This window comes from Littorina saxatilis, linkage group LG16 (assembly GCF_037325665.1).
Source record: "Littorina saxatilis isolate snail1 linkage group LG16, US_GU_Lsax_2.0, whole genome shotgun sequence".
Classification (NCBI taxonomy): Eukaryota; Metazoa; Mollusca; class Gastropoda; order Littorinimorpha; family Littorinidae; genus Littorina; species Littorina saxatilis.
In genome coordinates this window covers 46,268,866-46,286,562 of record NC_090260.1, presented here as the reverse complement: position 1 = coordinate 46,286,562, position 17,697 = coordinate 46,268,866, and the positions used below count along the sequence as shown (strand labels likewise).

Sequence of the window (17,697 nt, the reverse complement as noted above, 5' to 3'; positions counted from 1 at the left end):
GTGTGTGTGTGTGTGTGTGTGTGTGTGTGTACTTTTGTGTGTGTTTGTGTGTGTGCGCACGCGTGCATGAGTCTGTACTCGTGTGTGTGCGCACGCGTGTATCAGCCTGAGTCTGTACTCGTGTGTGTGTGGGGTGTGTGTGTGTGTGTGTGTGTGTATTTGTGTGTGTGCGCGCACGCGTGCATGAGTCTGTACTCGTGTGGTGTGTGTGTGTGTGTGTGCATAAGTGTATGTGTGTGCGTGTATGTCTGTTTGTTTGTAAAGGTGTGTATGTCCATATGTGCGTACGGGTGTGTGTTTTGTGTCTATGAAGTTTTTGTGAGAGATTGAGTGAGTGCCAGTGAGTGAGTGTGTGTATGTGTGCGTGTGTGACTTGTGTGTGTGTGTGTGTGTAAGAAAGACTGAGAGAGGGAGAAAGAGTGTGTGTGTGTGTGTGTGTGAATGTGTGTGTGCATGAGTTTGTGTGTATGTTTGTGTATATGTGTTTGTTTGTAAAGGTGTGTGTGTCCGTCTGTCTATGTGCGTATTTGTTTGTTTGCTTAACGCCCAGCACTGATTTGTAACTCTTGTCTGCTGGGTACGACGCCCTTTTCTTTTGAAAGTGTGCTCATGGGAGGTCACTCTTCACTGACGTCATGATCGCTTTCTCTCTTTGGTCGGGGTCGCTCTCTGTCTGTCTCCTGGAACCTCTCTCTGCCTTCCTCTGTCCGTCTCGCTCTGTCTGCCTTCCTCTGTCCTTCTCGCTCTGTCTGCCTTCCTCTGTCCATCTCTCTCTGTCTGCCTTCCTCTGTCCGTCTCGCTCTGTCTGCCTTCCTCTGTCCGTCTCGCTCTGTCTGCCTTCCTCTGTCCGTCTCGCTCTGTCTGCCTTCCTCTGTCCGTCTCGCTCTGTCTGCCTTCCTCTGTCCGTCTCGCTCTGTCTGCCTTTCTCTGTCCTTCTCGCTCTGTCTGCCTTCCTCTGTCCGTCTCGCTCTGTCTGCCTTCCTCTGTCCGTCTCGCTCTGTCTGCCTTCCTCTGTCCGTCTCGCTCTGTCTGCCTTCCTCTGTCCGTCTCACTCTGTCTGCCTTCCTCTGTCCGTCTCGCTCTGTCTGCCTTCCTCTGTCCGTCTCGCTCTGTCTGCCTTCCTCTGTCCATCTCGCTCTGTCTGCCTTCCTCTGTCCGTCTCGCTCTGTCTGCCTTCCTCTGTCCGTCTCGCTCTGTCTGCCTTCCTCTGTCCGTCTCGCTCTGTCTGCCTTCCTCTGTCCGTCTCGCTCTGTCTGCCTTCCTCTGTCCGTCTCGCTCTGTCTGCCTTCCTCTGTCTGTCTCGCTCTGTCTGCCTTCCTCTGTCCGTCTCGCTCTGTCTGCCTTCCTCTGTCCGTCTCGCTCTGTCTGCCTTCCTCTGTCCGTCTCACTCTGTCTGCCTTCCTCTGTCTGTCTCGCTCTGCCTTTCTCCGTCCTCATGTCATGCTCTCTCTCTTTCTCTCTGTCTTCTGGATGTCTATCTCTGTCAGTGTCTCTGTCTCTGTCAGTCACACACACACACTCCTTTTCTCTTGCTCGCACTATTTCTCTCTCACACACACACACACACACACACACACGTGTTGCAGACAAAAATGAAAAATGTTATGTTCTAGCATTTTTATTTCAAGCATGACATCAGTATGCATCCGAGTTCATTTAAAAAAACCACTAGGTTTTACAAAAAAGTCAAACATTCAGGGCTGCATGGACAGTTAAAAAAAACCAAGGCATCACACAAAAGGTCAACTGTTGGTGAAAGGACATATGCATGTGCATAACTCCAAAAAGCAAAAAGAAATTCACTTTTCCTGCCCACCTCTGCAGAAAATAATGATATGGCCTCACAAAGAAACAATGATCACTAATAGTAGAAGTCACGAGGAAAATGTATATTATCCAAACATAAACTTATATTGTGCAAAATTATTGATTTATTTCAAAAGACTAGAAGGCAAAACTGTGAGACAATTGGTATTTGCGGCCCTTCCAAAACAGCAGACTGAAAACATTCAGGGGAAAAATAATTGAATATTAGTCTCCTCTAAGTATACAAAACCAAATTTTTTAAAAATCTTTTTATTGCAATATTTTCTTCAGAGAAATGACAAGAGGAAGTCGGACAAATTTGAGAGATAATGCTTAGCACTTGCGTCTTTGCATTTCGATCTGTTGAAATATTGAAGTGTATACAACTCTCCTGTGTTCACTTTCAAGTGAATAACTATCGTTCTGATATCATTTTAAAGTGAAGCTAAAGAAACCTGGTATCGGCACTGCTGTGCATCTCCTATGATCTCAATGGTATCAAGGCACGGGTCATAGCCCTTTGCCGCGACAAGGTTTGCCGATACCGGCACTTGTCTTGTCTAGACAGTGACGTCATTCATAGATGACGCCAATCATAAATGACGTTTGTCAAGGGAACTTATGCTTTCAAGTGTTGCTGCTTCCAGTGACAGGAAGGTATAGAGATTGATCATTGTATACAATCAATTTATCATTGTATACACAAATTACACAAACGTCATCTTGTGAGGGACCAAAAAATATTGAAACTCTCGGATGATTTTTTTGTGTGGTATCAACCGAGACCACAAAAAAATCATCCTCGAGTTTCAATATTTTTCGGTCCCTCACTCGATGACGTTGTGTAATCTCTATGTAATCCTGTAGTGAGACCAAAACAACTGTCAGGCTGGAATAAAAAAAGTAGTCTGTTTGGCTTTGAAATATAACCAGTCTAATTGGGGTGAGGTGGGATAAGGGGTGGGTGGGGGGGGGGGGGGGGTGCAGTACAATGAACAAAAAGGTTGAGGAAAAAATGACTACAGACTTTTAAAAAAAACACCAATACAATGGGTATATATTGAGCCTACAAACAAAGAGGAATGTAATACACACTTGGTCAAAAAGTGACTGAAAATTATTAGGGGGAAAAAAGTATTGAAACGAGCAAACAACAACAAAACAAACAGATCTGTCATCAAATCGACTTAAAATTGTTTACTGAGAAAAACGGGTCAATATTCCAAATATCATTAGCAGACATGAGAGAGAAAGAGGGGGGGGGGGGGGGGGAAAGCCCAGAGGAATTATGAATGAATGCGCAATTATAAAGCAATGTCAGTGGAACAAGAAATTCAGTTGAGTTGTAACCTAGGCACACGTAAGAATTTTTCATTCACACAACACAAATTGGGGGGGGGGGGGGGGGGGGGGTGTTCGGACCACAAGAATTTCATAAAAAGGCAGGACAAAAAGTGAATTGAAACAATAGCATTTGCAAGCAGTAAAATCAGAGATAAATCAGAAATATTTTCAACAAGTACGAATGAACACAAGGCAGCGTAAAATATAATTTTCAGCGTACATCAAAAATATTATCATCATTGCCAGGATGCATACAATGTTACAATGTGGTGTGTAGATTAAAAAGAAAAATTAAAAATGGAGATGCATACTTTGTGAAGGCAGTATTAGGAGTACTAAACATGCATGTAGAAAAACACTTTATGAATTAATGGACAGATTGTGGAGATAACTCTGTGTCTGGGTGTTTTAGGCTGTGGAAGAGTTGTCATCCTTGAATGTGAGGCAAGCTAAGCCATGTGTAACTCATTTGGAGTCATTAATCAGTGCATAGAGACTGCAATCGTCTATTTCAGTTTCCATACAGAATGTACAAGAACCTATATTAGATATATACTTTGTTGGACTTTGATATTAACATTTGTTCTGCTGAATCTGCACAGACAAATATTTATGGTGTAAATCTATAAAATATGACAAATAATGCTTTTGCGGAGCTTCCTGGTCTTGGGACCCTCTAGAAATCAGCAGAGGGGGTCCTTGGACCCCTTAATATTAAAAATTGGGGTCCCGAGACCCTCTAGTTAGCTTCTGTGGGGAACACTGAATATGGTGCGTTTTTCTATCACAAACATGCAGATCAGAATATCCGCATGTTGGAGTTGGTTATTCATAAAATAAGCTTGCCTCATCTTTGAGGAAAAGAACTCTTCCTTAAATCCCCGATAAGAGTTCATTCCATAGTTTATATTGTAGACAGATAAAAAGATGTACAAAAATACAAGGTAAGAATTGACAGTTAAAGAGAACCATTTTGTTCAGGTTGGTTTTTGACACAATTTTTACGGGATCAGTAACACCTATAAAGTCATGCAGGTTCCTTATAACTGACTAGTTATTGGCACAAAAGTGTGGGTCACACAATATTTGACATAGTCATTTGGAATATGAAGGTTAACACACACAGAAGAATAAGAGTCAGAGATCAGATACGATTTAGACGCAAAAACCCAAAATTACCTGACATTTCTCACGTCTTCAGAAGAGTCTAACAAGACGCATTGTTCAATATTTTGTAAGTGAGTCATCAGAAGAAAAAAAATTCAGAAAAAAATGATAATGAAACGTCTTTGCAACTCCACTCTCTCGGTCACACACACACACATTCACACAAACTCGCACCCACACACACAAACACACATACACAATATCGATATACCAACACACTTGATCTACTACAGTGATACATGTTCAATCAACCAAACACTTCAAGTTTGTCCAATTAGCAAAAAAAGTCAGAAGTACAGGCCAGTTGCATAAATGTACAAAATGAAATTCAGCGACACATGTATAAAAATCACTGTACTCATGCTGGAAACATGGGCTTGCATCCCTTAAGCCTCGGTCATACAGGCGACTCAGTCGTTGCGATTCAGTCTTGCGATTCAGTCTTTGGCCGATCGCACATCACATCGTAGGCCATTGACCCGTCACACGATGAACGATAGACGAACGACTGGCGAACGATAACTCCACGCGAGCGGGGCGGAAGTGATGTGTCATAGTGAACACGGCAAACGCGCTTTGCGAGAGCAGACGCTAAATGTTCGAACGTCGCTCTACCTTTCTGAAAAATTCCTTTCAGCATTACGCCTTTGCAAGAAATAGAGTTCCCAGACAGCTGCAAATAATGTTTTCCGACCGCTGTACACGCCTAAAACGTCTCTTTTATATCTGAGTAAAAAAACTGTTCTTCCAAAAAGTTTTGAATCGACGAAGAGACGCAGTACGCCACTGTCCGCCATTATTTTACGTCACGACGTCAAGGCCGCAGCAACGCGTTCTGATTGGCTCTGTTGGCTCTGCCGCTGCGATTGACCGACGACTGGATCGCAGGAATAGAACATGTCCTGAACCTCAAAGCTACGAGGGAATCGCATGAGACTGAGTCGCAGATTTGTCGTAGCTGTTTTCTACGACTGAGTCGGCTGTGTGACAGGGTAAATCGCGCGACTCAGTCGCATGTGTGACAGGGTAAATCGCGCGACTCAGTCGCATGTGTGACAGGGTAAATCGCGCGACTCAGTCACATGTGTGACAGCCCTCTTACAATGAAAACTAAACCAGATCTATTTCATCACGTCTGTACACTAGTCAGAACTCGTCCAACAAGCAAGCCAATATTACACAGAAGCAATTTTGCGCTAATCAAGTTTCTAATCCCTGCATCAACAAAATGCCATAGGTTCAGGCAGACGTGAAAATATATCTCACCTGTACCATTAAATCCATGTTACAGATCTAAACAAGAAAAAGGCAGCAAAAAACAGCATTGAAAATTATCTCCAGATCTATCAAGTTTACAAACTTTGTGATTCTGGCAGCAGATCTACAGGCAACCAACATCATTATTATGAGATTTCTGAGGTGATGAATACCTTTCTTTCTTTCTTTATTTGGTGTTTAACGTGGTTTTCAACCACGAAGGTTATATCGCGACGAATGAATACCTTGACAGACCCCGTTTTTCAAGATTTTCTGACACACATTTACCTGTAAATTCACCTCTGGTTTTAGACTCGCTCCCTTTCAAGACCTAGCTGATTTCCCCAGATTTGTAAGTCTCTCAAAGGTAAGCGTGTACCCTCAGTGCAATATTAGATCCAGGGAAACCCAAAAAAGCTAGGAGGATCAAAATCCAGCACGCCAGAATGTCTGTAACCAGTGTAAGTCAAGAGGGCTTGATATAGATGTATCACAACATGTAGCTGTACATTTCACAAATCTACAAGGAGTAGATCTAGAAAGAAGCAGATTGATTGAAGAACTTAAGGAACAAGTTAAAGAAGCAAACTGATTGTTGCTGCATCATTCTGATTTTGTCAGATGCTTGAAGGTCTTAAAGAGCGGGGTCCACTGTATCTATTATAATGGTCTGGAACAACTGCAATCTCTCTAGCTGAGTCAGCCACCATCAGCAGAAGAGAAATACACCTGAAAGAAGCACTTCTGAGAAAAGTGAACCATCAGCAGAAAAGAAAATTCACTTTTCTCAGAAGTGCTTCTTTCAGGTGTTTTTCTCTCTCTCTCTCTCTCTCTCTCTCTCTCTCTCTCTCTCTCTCTCTCTCTCTCTCTCTCTCTCTCTCTCTCTCTCTCTCCAAAGATTCTTGCTTGATGATCTAATAATCACACAATATAGACACAGAAAAGCATCAAGTACTAAAGGTACTGGCAGCATTTTATCACCGTACTAACCCTCCGGTCTGACCATGCACATTTAACACTCTGGTTTCTGAGTCTTCTCAAAAGTGTTGCACTCTGTCACTGCAAGCTTCGCTAAACCTGTGCGTCTTACAACGAACAACGCACACGTTCCAGGCAGTCATTATTTCTTAGTTTGACCTGAAGGCTCATTATAAAGCTTTCTCTGTCTACTACATCACACCATCAAAGCAAACTGATAAAATACTACAGTCATATCTACGATGTAAGGCCCTTCTCCAATCTAGGGCACCTCTTGACAGGCCACGTGCAATGCAGGGACACACTTTGCAGGTCCCTGGGTGTCCTTTCATCACAAGTACCACTGTACAACCAATAAAAGTCACACCAGCTAACAGTTGCTTTCCCCTGGCTGAATGTAAGACTTGGACCCCTTTACTTCAATTCAATTCAATAAAACTTTTTTGTCTTTAAAAAAAAAAAAAAGAATAAAAATGTTGTCTGAATGTAACAAACAGAAATTGTTCTTGTAACTTGTCTGCCAGAGCCACACCACCACCATCCATCTCTAGCTGTGGGATGGGTTGGGGGTTTAAATGACTGTCTTAAGTCACATTTTCACCGCAAACAATCACCAATGCAAGTGCTACATTACTACTGAAAGTGACGATGGCCAAATATACTATTATACTCTTGCGTGGGTGCAGAAGACCCGAGCCATGTACAATCTCGAGCTGTAGCTAAAGTCACAGCAGTTATCCCTTCATCGTGGGTACCACGTACTGTACCCAAGAGGCTAAAAATAGAACTCAGTCTGGAGTCCCATCATTAAACCCCTAATGATAGTCACTGTGGCTCTTGCCTGGCTAAGGAACCAGTTCTTTGTATTTGAGAGCCACAACTTCTCTCTCTCTTATTGAGTCCCAACAGTGTTCTGTCATCGCAGGTATCACAGTACCCAAGAGGTTTACCTCACCTAAAATCAAAAGCAAAAATCATCAGCTACTACCACTAATGACATTGACACAATGGCTAACAGTTGCTCCTGCCTGTGGCTGAAGACATTGTCTCCTTGTGATTGAGTCAGCCACAATGTCAATCTCTTTCTGAAGTCCAAACAGAGTCCTTTTCACACACACGCAAAATCCCACGGTCAAAGCAAAAATCATCAGCTAGTTTAACTACCAGAAACGGAAGTCCAATAGCGGCTAACAATTGCCTTTGCTGGGCTGCAGACCATGCAGTTTCCTTGTCCTTGAGAACCACAACCTCCATCTCCAGCTTTTTGCGATGTCCACAGTTTGAGTGTCCTCCCATTGTAGGTACCAAAATCACACAGTCAAAGCAAAAATCAGCAGCTAGCTACTAGCACTAACGAAAGTGACACAGCGGCTAACAGTTGCTGCCCGGCTGCAGATCCGTCTCCTTGAGAGCCACGACCTCCATCTCCAGCTGTCGGATGCGCTTGTCTTTCAGCACCACCTGTTCCTTCAGCGACCGGATCTCCTCCAGCTGGCGAAAGTACGCCTTCTTCAGCTGTCGACAGAGAGAACGATACACTGTTAGATTTGCGAACTGATCTGAACTTTATTTTACAAGGATTGAGATTTAAGGCTGGGCCTTTTCTTGCACAAAACACACAAATCATGAAATGAAAAAACAAGATTATGACGACGACGATGATCATGATGATGCATGAAGAGCATTATATCTGTGAAGTCATCTAATATCATACTATAGTATGCGAGAGAGAGAGAGAGAGAGAGAGAGAGAGAGTCAGAGAGAAAGAGAGAGAGAGAGAGAGAAAGAGAGACTGTCAACAGAGACAGACAGACAGAGAGAGACAGAGAGAAACTGAGATAGAGAGTTATAGACAGAGACAGTGTGAGAGACAGACAGAGAAAGAGAGAAACTGTCAGCTTCAATGTGTTGAACTTCTGAACGATATTGATTTAAGCAAATTGGAAGAATACATTTTTCATTCAATTTAAAGTGCCATATCAGCCTCATTACATTAATTTTTCATTTCAAATTTAAATATAATACATTATATGTAAGCAGAGTTCAATTTTCTGAAAGCAAAATTGCAAAAACAATCAGCGAATTAATGTTCTTAGATCCTAAAAAATTCCTCCCTCCTGAAAAACAAAAACATGGCAAATGCTTAAATTAGTCATTCCACAAGAATATTGTTCAATAATAAGCAAGTCTTGCATGTACTTTTTTTCAAAATGCAGAAAAATAATGTTCAAAGGTTTAAGTTTGAGTAATATCAAGTATCAATTCAAGTTAAGTTCGGAAACAACATTTCAACAATTATTAGTACAATGGTTATTTGGGGATTAGATACTGGCAACAGTACTACTCAATGCATGAAGGATAGCCGAAAGATATTTATAACTGGAAAATAAAATCCTTAAAAGTAAATTCAGACAAAGAAAGAGGGCATAGTAGCAATATTAAGTCTTACATTAGGTATGTTCAGATCAGGCAAGTGGTTAATTCTCAGCTGAGAAAAAAGAATAATACTCTTCTTCTTCGTTCAAGGGCTGAAACTCCCATGTTTACTCATGTTTTTGCACGAGTGGATTTTTACATTTATGACAGTTTATACCCTGCCATTCAGGCAGCCATATGCCGCTTTCGGGGGAGGAATAATACTAATTTATAATAAAAACTGAAAGATTTTCTGTTCTTATTATCATTAATGTAGGAGTCAAATTTCACTTTTTTTTTAAGGGGGGGGGGGGGGTCATAAAAAATGTTTGCCAAGATTGTTTGTGTGCATTAATAACAAACTAAATAAAGGACAAAAATAAATTAACAATAGAGACAACACAGAATAAATTGGCACGTAGAGCACCAAAAAAGAAAAGATAGATAATTCATAAATAAAATAAAAAATAAAAATAATGAGAATCAGTAATTCGTTCAGTCACACGGTTACTTTCGGTTTGTTTGTTTGTTTGTTTGCTTAACGCCCAGCCGACCACGAAGGGCCATATCAGGGCGGTGCTGCTTTGACATATAACGTGCGCCACACACAAGACAGAAGTCGCAGCACAGGCTTCGTGTCTCACCCAGTCACATTATTCTGACACCGGACCAACCAGTCCTAGCACTAACCCCATAATGCCAGACGCCAGGCGGAGCAGCCACTAGATTGCCAATTTTAAAGTCTCAGGTATGACCCGGCCGGGGTTCGAACCCACGACCTCCCGATCACGGGGGGCGGACGCCTTACCACTAGGCCAACCGTGCCGGTCGTTACTTTCGGTTAAACTTAAACCTCTGCAAACTAAGTTCATGTGAGTCATTAATAAATCATTATGCCCCAAAGCTGCCTAATTAAGTTTTTAAAAAGCAACCCAGATTTTTAGTTTTTTAATTTAAAAATTAAATAACAAAATCCTGGTGAGACTTTAGAACTACCCCGGCACTAACATCACAGCAACTAAACAAACAAACAATATCAAACAGTTATTTCAGATTAAACTTGCATATTATTTGCATAAATTCAAAACAACCAAGAATAAGTAAAGACAAAAATCCTGGTCATCACAATTAAATCACTCAACTCGGCAACAACACCACAGCAACAATTAAAACCCACACACGTCAACAGAAGAAATTCTGAAAATAACTCTGTCGGGATTGTGGAAGAGTGAATACCCTTGCTTTTAGTGGGACAAGCAATCTAGCGGCCAGTCTGAGTCGACTAGCAAAGGGTTGAGTTTAAAACGCGTGGACAGGAGCACAGTGTGGATTCTTTGTCTCACTAAAAGCAAGGGCAATCACTCTTTCACAACCCATACAAACCCGGCAGAGTTATATCCAAACATCGTCTATGACATCAAATCAAAACCGAGTGCGCCATACCCACCTCCGCGTCGGCATTAGGCGGCACGTCACCCCCACTCTCCGTCACTGGCTGAAGAGAGGGCGCGGGCGGGTGCCACGTCTTACGTATGTGGATTTTCTACATTCCCCCCGCCAAGGTCAAGGCCAGTGAGAAAAGGAACGACGAGGAAACGAAGGAGAAGGGAGGTGAGGGGGGGAGTGGAGTGCACCATTTTGGGGGGTTTGCGTAAAGTTTTTTTGTTGTGATTTTTGAGGGGCGCGCAGGTAGAAGACAATAAGCAGAGAGGAGCCACATGGAGAGAAAAAAAGAAAAGAAAAACAAAGGCATCAGTTAAAAGCATCAGCAGTGTTCTACAACAAAGGCATCAGTATAAACACATTAAAGCCACACTCCTTCCCGTGAAAACAGCTTGGTGCACCATCTCAGACCAGGTCAGGCTCTTAGCGAGCGTGTGATCAGGCCACACAAAAAAGTTGTATGTTTCTCAGGTAACATGGCTAAAAAAAATAGGGTAGGTAGGTAGGGATTTTTGTTTTTTTGTTTTTTGGGTCAGGGTAGAAAATAATTATACAGTGACGCAAAGAGACTGGACTTACTATACAAAGAGAAAGACAACACATACGTCTTAAAAAGGGGGTTCCACTGAAATTTGCGTTGAATTGATTTGTAACTGACACCTGTAAAAATAATGCAGAACAAGAAGAGCAAACGCTCGATCGAGTCACTTTCGCAGTTCTGAATATTATATGAGGCATCAGATGGACAGGAAGAAATTGCTATTCACAACACAATTAGTCACGTTCACATAAAATTTGAGCCCGGTCACTTTTATAGTTTCTGAGAAAAGCCCAACGTTAAGTTGTGTGTTGCCGAACAGAAAAGGCTAGTTATCTCCCTTGTTTTTCTGATAACGTTCGTAAAAGGCTACAGATGTAAATACTTTGATGTAAAGAATAATCCTACAAAGTTTCAATCACATCCGATGAACTTTGTCAAAGATATAAAATGTCTAATTTTTCCTTTGACGCTGACCTGTGACCTTGAAAAAGGTCAAAGGTCAACGAAACCATCGTTAAAGTGTAGAGGTCATTGGAGGTCACGACTAAACAAAATATGAGCCCGATCGCTTTGATAGTTTCCGAGAAAAGTCCAACGTTAAGGTGGTGTCTACGGACGGCCGGCCGGACGGCCGGCCGGACAGACTAACACTGACCGATTACATAGAGTCACTTTTTCTCAAGTGACTCAAAAACTATCCGCCAGCCTGCTGATTTTAGGTAAGCGTCCAAGCAGAGGCTCATCATACTCTGATCCTGCGTAAAAGCCTGCTCAGAACAGTGGTGTACACAAGTATTTAAACAGGAAGGAAGGCATTTTTAAGCAAAAAGTGGTTGGTAAAGCTATGCTGAAACTGAGATCTGTGCAGGTTTTGAAGCAAAATGATCTAGATTGTAATAGACTCGAGACAAGTTTCAATCATAGCCCGCTACTTGGTACGTAAGAACAAAAGCATTGTGACTTTACAAATTGAAATCAACTTCACATCATTTGTCAGCATCAGTAATGAAAGTTCTTGAAAGCATCATGGGACTAATTACTACTTGACAAAAGAAAACACCATTGTGATGTAGCAAATTCAAAATTTGAAACATCAGTTTAAGCGTCAGTGACATATTGGAAAGAGACATTTCTATCAGTGAAAGGTGTAAAAGTGATTTGAACAATTAACATATGGCTTCTTCTAAGAAAATACTGTGAACATCAATAAAATGACACATACATGTAACGTACATATTACAGTTAGCAAAAGAAATGTAATTACACCTGAAATCTAATTCTCAAGCAAACAGTCAATACAGACAATTTGCAAAGTATACATCTAAGGTAATGATAACATTGCCGTAAACAAAACTGTTGGAATGCACTATGTTTAAAAGCAACTAGCTGTCAATTAAAAGAAGAGTTTTATACATGATAAGAATACATCATCTAGCTGTCAACTATAAGGAAGATTGGAGGATATCCGCGCAGGTTAAATTAACTAGCACTACATTAATTGGAAAGGGCAGAAGATTTCAAAAGAGAGAGAGAGAGAGAGAGAGAGAGAGAGAGAGAGAGAGAGAGAGAGAGAGAGAGAGAGAGAGAGAGAGAGAGAGAGAGAGAGAGAGAGAGAGAGAGAGGGAGGGGGGGGGAACAGAGACAGAGACTGAGAGACAGAGGAGAGGGCTGAATTTCAATTTCAGGTCAGAAAATTGAAGCTTGAGCTAGGGATACCACAAACTTTTGACATTAAACATCGGGTTCAACAAAAACAAAACAGTAATCTCAAAACCCACTTAATTTACATTTTATAAAAAAATAAATTAGGCATAAAGTGGAACATGCTAACATTTTGTGAAATGCTGTTATTTATTACATTTTTATTTCTCCGTCCATATTAGCTAGCCTCTGACCTGATTGTTGTATGAAAAACAACCACATAAGTCGAGCAAGATTTACATGCATCAAGGTTGTAAACAAAAATTGTCTTCCCCAAGTGTATCTTCATCTTTTCCTACATTGAAGCTGTTTCTTAAAAACTGAGGACGTCTTTTTTTTTTATTTCAAAGCAAGTTTGAATTTAAGGGAGATATCCTGGAAAAGCAAGATTATGGAAATTGCCAGCCATTTACATCTTTAGATTTTGGGCAATCAAAGTAGAAAGAACTGTGGTTTAAATGCTTTAGATTTAGATTTAAGTAATATTTCTTATCACCCTTCGTACAAGGTGTCTGGGCCAGCACAGCAATTAAGAGAAAGAGGGAAATTTTTCTCGGGCTCACGCAGCAGCAAGCACTATTGTCTCTATACTGTTATCTTTTCTTCTCTTAATTTCTCTCTGACTGTCTTGCACGGATACTATGAGACTGATCCAGTCTACCATTAAGTTTTTACAACTGCTTCTTCAAACTCTGATTCAATCATTTAATTTGTCATTTCCTTTCAACGACAGCACAGCCTTGCAAGAGACTGACAAAGATTGTCAGATAAGTTTTGTTCATCTCATAGTAATTGTTCGTTTGTGTGTCCTATTCAAAAACCACTGGGTCGTTGTACTTGTTAATGTTTTGTTTCGCCAAAAATTAAACGTTCTATTGACTAATTATAACCATTTTTGTTTTTTGATTCTCAAGTGAATATTTACTGGACATTCGAAGACCATGCTAACACCAATGATATTTCAGACTTGAGGTTAAACCCGAGAGAGAGAGGGAAAAAACTCACTGTACATGTGAGTATCCCACAATTATGGGGCAAGTGAGGGTTTTCTGGACCAAAAATACCATGAGTAATATTTCAGACTTCTGGTTATAACCAGAGAGAGAGAGAGAGAGAGGGATATATATGAGTATCCCACAATTATTGGGCATTTTAGTGAGGGTTTCCTGGACCAAAAATACCATGAGTAATATTTCAGACTTCTGGTTATAACCAAAGAAGAGGGGAGGGTAGTACGGTACAATATATGAGTATAGTATCAATCCCACAATGCTACGAGTCCTAGGAGGAAGGGACCATCATGCAACAGGACTTACATTGGCGTGCGACTGAGCCGACGGCTCAGCGATGACAAGCTTAATTTGGCTAGCGTGCTCATAGGGAGAGGAGATTGTCTTGGAGCGTGTGACGGGGTTGTGCCGTCGTGATGAACCCCCGGAGGTCAAGTCGCCCTTAACCCTGGCGGGGGCAAAGTCGTAACTGCTCCCTGAGTTAGTCCGCCGAAGCGACGAGCCGGGTTTAAAGGGAGAGAAGTCATGCTAGAGAAAGGAGACCAAAGAGTGAGCAACAAAAAAGTGTGAAGCATTCCGCAGTCCATGGTGTGGGTCTGGAGAGCTGGAATAAAAAACGGGAAAGGGGGGGGGGGGGAATAAGGGAGGAAGAACAGGAATACAGTGGAACCCCCTCCTATAAGACAAGGCCAATTCAGACTAATCATGGCCCCCTTCTTAATACTCACACTTTCGCAGATTTAACACTTATCATTTCTTTACTTCGCTGTCAGTTTATTTCAGTTATAAAAAAGGCCAGAATAATTATGTGGTTCAAGGCGCTATAGTGTCATCATCATCATCATTAAAACCCTGCTTTCTCAAATTTACTGTTCATAAAGTCTCTAAACTGACCTCCATTTGAAGTCAGACCCCTCACTTTTCAAATCTGAATTTCTCAAATTGTTGATGATCCTGAAAGGGGAGTTCCACTGTATGATTGGGAGAAAAACTTGGATCAGGGCAGAGGGTCAGGATTCTCCGTGGGATTAGTCAGCTATCCAAGCGAAACTCAAAGAAGCATGCACTCAGAATCCAGGTAGCAACCAAGGATGTCAAATGTCAACTCAGGGAAAGGATGCAAGCACTGGTTCAGGCAGTTCTGCTAGATTAGAAAGAGAAATTTGGGGTGTACAAAAAAAGGGCACTCAAAAACGTAGCAATAAAGCATGCATTTGATGCAATGAAATCTTGAAATTAGACTACAAACATTCCAGAAAAGAAAAAGGCAAACCCCACAATGTTTCAACTATTTTGTAAAGTTTATTGTGTACTGACAATAGGTGACTAATGCCCTATCGGCCCGTGCCGCCAAATCGCACGATAAATCTGCGTTAACTTGCGTGGTTTTGCGAGATCTGCCGCAAAATGCGGGCATGTCCGGATAGCTCTGTGAGAGGTTGCGTTTCAATGCGGGCACTTCGCCTTGAAAATTGTGAATTTTCAATGTGAACAGTGTGCTGCAGTAATGATAGCCGCGAGAATAATCTTAAAGTTCATTCAAACTACCCAAGCATGGCCCGTGCACAAAGGAAAGGCGATTAAGTTGTTTGGTTTTTTAAATGTTTTACACATGCCAGAGAACACCAGCGCTTGTGAGAGCAAAACGTTTGCCCGCAGGGAAGTGAACCTTCCTTATCTTTCGCACCGGAGAGCTATTCAAGCGGGGTATTGTGCAAGTTGGCTATTGTTTCAAGCATTTGGAAACGGTCTTTTAGTTATACTGAACTGTTTGAAGCATTTTGTAAAATGTTAAATCTTGATTGTAAGTGGTTTAAATGTTTATGTCACATTGACATTCTTATGATGTGTTTTCCTGATAATTAAATACTAACATTTTTACTCTTATCACTACTGAAATGGGGATCGAAGGGGTGAAACACACACACACAGTCTTTTTCTCCCATCTAAGAATCAAAATTAAACAACACAACAAATATATTGAACATTCAAAAAGGACAACACTCATTCAACACACATGTTTTCATGTGTGTGTTTTTTTAAACATTATTGTGAATCCACATTGAGGCACTTGTAATTTACAAAATGAAATTAGGATAGCACAGTTTTAGTACTTAGTAATTACATCTAAAACAGCTAGACGATGCACTAATGTTTGTAGTTTTACTTTCAATATTATGTGGTGTGTATTAAATGACTCATTAGTAAAGAAGTAACTTTATTGTGATCTGAAATTAAACTATGAGTACATGCAGTACAATATTTTTGCAATTAGTGATATGTGTCAAACATCGTCTAACAGAAAACAACGCTGCACAGTGAATTAATCATTGATAACAAATTTGAATCAAATCGTGAAATTGTTCAACAATGTGTAAATTAATGTCGTCACCCAATTACTCACTTGTTCCCTGGCCTTTTTATTGTGCTTTGACTACAGCAGATATAGTAAACATTTGTTGATTAAATTATATACACACTACAAAAATTACAATCATGTAAGCTTTAATAACCTTGGTAAAAAGTATATTTAAAAAAAAAAATGTAAAAGCATCAAAAACAGAGGGGTCAGAAAAAGGCAGGGGAAAACGAAAGAAGCAAATCATGAACACCAAAAAGAGAGAAGGAAAAAAAGCAAAACATTTACGGCACACATGTAAGAAAGAAAAGCTTATAAGAGTCTTGACCTATTCTCCATAAAGCTAGTGTTATGTTATGTAATATGAAGTCTTATATCGCGTGCGTATCTCCAGACTCGGACTCAAGGCGCTAGTGCTGTCTGAATTCTAGCAAGTGTCACTGACAAATTCAGACAAAAGAAAAGAAGCACCGTACTGAGCGAGAGGTCCATTTTCTTCTGTATAGACAATAAAAGCGTCTCACTATACAACAACCCTGTACACTTGGAATCAAAAGCAGTAAATTTTAAAAAAGGCCCCATGACAGCTGTGAAACTGTCAATCTGGCAAGAAAAGCGGAAGTTGAAAGGTATTTCCCTTCCCACGCAAATGATCAAGTAAACCACCATGCATAGATCTATCCAGGCTCAGGTACCCTGAAGATGAATCCCCCCCCCCCCCCCCAAAAAAAAAAAAAAAAAAACCCACCCACACAAACAAACACAATCTTCCGTGATTTAGCCGTACCGACCGTGTACATGAGATGTATTTATCTTCTTCCACTTTGACACAAATTATCAAAAAATGAGCAGTCTGGCTGTTTGATTCCTCTGCAGCCTGGCTGTTTGATTCCTCTGCAGACTGTTGCTGAATTGATTTTGAAAGTTCCTCCGCCTTCTCTAACTTAGCCCTATACCCCCAACCCACCCGCCAACCCACTTTAACATGAGATGTGGGTGTACTCTTCTTGGTCACAAACCTAACAGCCTAGCTGTGGGCTGCTTCCTGTACAGATCTACAGACTTTGGCCGAATTGGTTTTGAAAATCAGCATTAGCTGTCAGTTGTGAAATCAATTAAGCTCTAGGGTTATTTGTGATAAAAAAAAGTTTTCAATTTGAAAGATGTACTTATCATCTTATGTATCGATTGAACACTGGATTTCCCTTCTTTGAACCACGTGACGTCAGAGGCAGACAAAACTTCATATTTAGGCGGCCAGCAAAGACTACAAAATAGTGCACATTTGTGTGCGTTCAATCAAAAAAACTAAAAGAAATTCTAACCAGAATCGATCGATACAAAAATGTTATTTGTATGTTTGACCAAAATATGATATTTTACACAGATCTCGACAGTCATTGATCACCTCGACTGCTAGTGCAGTCTCGGAGGAACACTGACTGTCTCGATCTGTGTAAAATGTCATATTTTGGTCAAAAATACAAATAACGTATAATATCCCACACAAAAAGCCTGGATGGATCTACTGGTAACTTACAAGATCTATCGAGACGGGAAAGAAGTTATCTTTACGAAAACAAATGGGGATGGAATGTAAAGGCCATTACCTTGAAGAAGGATGGGAAAGTGGTGGGGGTGGGGGTTGTGTGTGGTAAACCAGCATAATATATTTT

At 40.9% G+C, this 17,697-nt stretch overlaps 1 protein-coding gene across 1 annotated transcript in view; it reads right to left on the bottom strand.

Moving 5' to 3' along the window:
• Positions 1-1,602: 1,602 nt before the first annotated feature.
• The window catches only part of LOC138949699 (coronin-2B-like), a gene marked incomplete at its 5' end in the record, with an annotated part of 40,605 nt that continues 24,510 nt past the window's right edge, over positions 1,603-17,697 (bottom strand). The window contains 3 exon segments of the mRNA XM_070321484.1: positions 1,603-8,067; positions 10,415-10,510; positions 13,969-14,190. Coding sequence (XP_070177585.1) covers positions 7,924-8,067; positions 10,415-10,510; positions 13,969-14,190 — 462 coding nt within the window.